Below are 2,574 nucleotides of genomic sequence, written 5' to 3'. Positions count from 1 at the left end.
TGTTACATAATTTTTTTTTAAAGTCATAAATATAAATTAAAAAGATATAAGACATGAAAAGATACATTTCAATTACAAGAACATTTTAGAAATTGAAAGTTCTCAAGTGAATTGAGAAGAGAGTTAAAGCAAGAAATCACTTTTAGATTTGAATAAATAAATTGTGTAGAATTATGATTTTAGGAGACTTATTATTTTTGTCTCATCTATAGCAGAACAGAAATTGCAAAGAAGAAGAAGAGTGATGCTTCGATATATTCTGGTTCGGCTACAAAGTACAATGTGACCTACGTTCAGACTCTACCCCAATAACAATGGTAGAATTTTTATTGTAATTAAGATTGATTACAAATACCAATTCTAAAAAAGTTACACTACTCTTGTAAATCATAATAAATCATTTAGGTAGCGTTTGTTTGCGAGACAGAGACCAAGAGACAGAGACAGAGAGACAGAGATCAAGAGACAGAAATAAAAATAAGTACTAGTATTGTGTTTGGTGTGAAAATATACAGGACTGAGTTATGTCTCAGTATCCTGTTTGGTTTAAAATAAAACTAGAGACTAAATATTAAAAATGACGAAAATACCCTTAAATTTAACTAACAACCCTACCCCCAAATCAAATTTCATTTTACTCAGCATGTAACCCTAACCCCCTTTCTCCTCTCCTCTACCTTCTCTCCTTTCCTCTCCCGTGAAAGAATCCCAGATTCTGACCCGCCGCCGGTAGCACCTCCACGGGTCCGAACGATGATGACCCCTCTCCAATTCTCCACCAGTTCATCTTCGTGGCGCCAGTTGCTCTCCATGGTTTGTAACGTTGCTGCCGTCTGCGACCCCTGTATGCTCTTCATTTGCTCGTCGTAATTTTTTGTGCAAGAGAGAATCACTCCAACGTTGCTATATTAAATGATTAATTAAAATATTTTACTTATTTTATTTCTCTCATTTTCCCCCTTTAGCCATTGCTGTTTCTCGAGATCACAAGCCGGAGCAAACGGACGAGAGACAAAGGATTGAAAATGCTGGTGGCTTGTTATGTGGGCTAGTAAGGTCTTATTATAGTTAGCATTCATGAATTGATTTATAGATTCATATTGTTTATATCTTTGAAAACTTCACTTACAGGAACCTGGAGAGTTGGTGGCGTTCTTGCCGTTTCTCATGCTTTCGGTGATAGACTTCTGAAACAGTATGTTGTTGCTGATCCAGAAATCTAGGTGTGCTTCGAATTCCAGTATTTCTTATATTCATAGTTTTATCTCTGTTCGTATCCATATACAGTCCATAACTTAGTGTAATATATATATATATATATACGGTTCACATCGAAAAGCATCCTGCCAGTTAATTGAATAAAGAAAATTCTGATTCGAACAAGATTTGATGTTTCTGAAAAGAGTGTTGTGAATCCTTCAATCAATGTAAATATGCAAACATTTTTATAGTTCTTTAAGGAAAAGTGCTAGTAACAATAAGAATCGTGTAATACAGATCTCTGCATAAAAAATTTGTCTCCCGACTGGTCTTTATCATCGCTACCTGGCTTTTAAACCTTAACCCCTGTTTGCCTCTCTATATTCTGGTTACTAATTTATTTGTGATATTGCAGGAAGAAAAAGTTGATAGCTCTCTCTACCAGTTTTTTATTTTTTTCAATTTGTCTCAAATGGGTGTTTAAACCACCATGTTCAAGTAACACAATTGTATCTGATAAAGACTTTGATATAACACCAAGAATTCAAACCCATGATCCAGGAAGCTGTTGCAATAATAAAGAAAATAGATGATGCAGAGAAGGCGGCAAAGAAGTTGATGCAAGAAGCATATCAGAGAGGTAGTTCCGACAACACTACTTGTGTTGTGGTTCGTTTCTTGACGAACCAAGGTGCTGCTTCTGGTACTAGCTCCGGCTAAAGCGTCTCTTGGACACAAAGGGTAGTGCATAGTTGGTAGTTGGTGCAGTGGAGATGTGACAAATGGCAAAATGTGTTCTATTATATTTTGATCATAGGCATATTCCATTTTAGCTGTGTGCCATGCAAGAATTAGAAAAATTAATTTGAAGACTCACCTACTATGGTCCTCTAGCATAGCTATATTTTATTTCAGAATTTCTTACTTCCACAATTGGTTCGTATTTGTAGCTAGGAGAGATTGTTGTGTAAAAAGTACTTGTTTATTGTTGTTTCCCTTCATGTGTGCAAGCATATATATATGATGTCTTATGTTGTAGTGAGGATTGTAACAAAAGTGTTTGATGTACAACAATATATGGTCACTATTGCTCAAAAGGGATATCAAGACAGCTATGAATTCTTGTTTAATCTAAGATCTGTTTAATAGAATATGTTATTTGTGTTCTGAATTTAGCAACTATGTGCATCTTTTTCCACTTCTTCATGTACATACTTCAATAAAACCAGTATAAATAGTATCGTTTCACCAAAATTTCTATAAGACTCATAAACACAAATCTACTACTTCAAAAGCATATTGATAGTTTATCAGAATGGGACAGTTGATAACAAAAAAATATCAAAATTTTCAATACATACCAAAATAAAGGCA

At 34.5% G+C, this 2,574-nt stretch overlaps 1 protein-coding gene across 1 annotated transcript; it reads left to right on the top strand.

Annotated features, from left to right (window-relative positions):
- Window positions 757-1,920, top strand: LOC107647319 (probable protein phosphatase 2C 59). The gene is made up of 5 exons (XM_016351402.1): window positions 757-844; window positions 966-1,031; window positions 1,132-1,195; window positions 1,616-1,676; window positions 1,762-1,920. Exons 1-5 carry the CDS (start codon window positions 757-759, stop codon window positions 1,918-1,920), a joined length of 438 nt encoding a protein of 145 aa, XP_016206888.1.

Source organism: Arachis ipaensis, chromosome B06 (genome assembly GCF_000816755.2).
Source record: "Arachis ipaensis cultivar K30076 chromosome B06, Araip1.1, whole genome shotgun sequence".
NCBI lineage: Eukaryota > Viridiplantae > Streptophyta > Magnoliopsida > Fabales > Fabaceae > Arachis > Arachis ipaensis.
The sequence above is the reverse complement of the archived record's forward strand: the minus strand, read 5'-3'. Positions and strand labels throughout refer to the sequence as shown.

Coding starts and splice junctions, on each gene's coding strand:
- LOC107647319 (XM_016351402.1), top strand. CDS start 757: ATGACCCCTCTCCAATTCTCCACCAGTTCATCTTCGTGGCGCCAGTTG. Junction 1,032..1,131: donor ACAAAGGATTGAAAATGCTG/GTGGCTTGTTAT, acceptor CTTCACTTACAG/GAACCTGGAGAGTTGGTGGC. Junction 1,677..1,761: donor TTTCAATTTGTCTCAAATGG/GTGTTTAAACCA, acceptor CCCATGATCCAG/GAAGCTGTTGCAATAATAAA.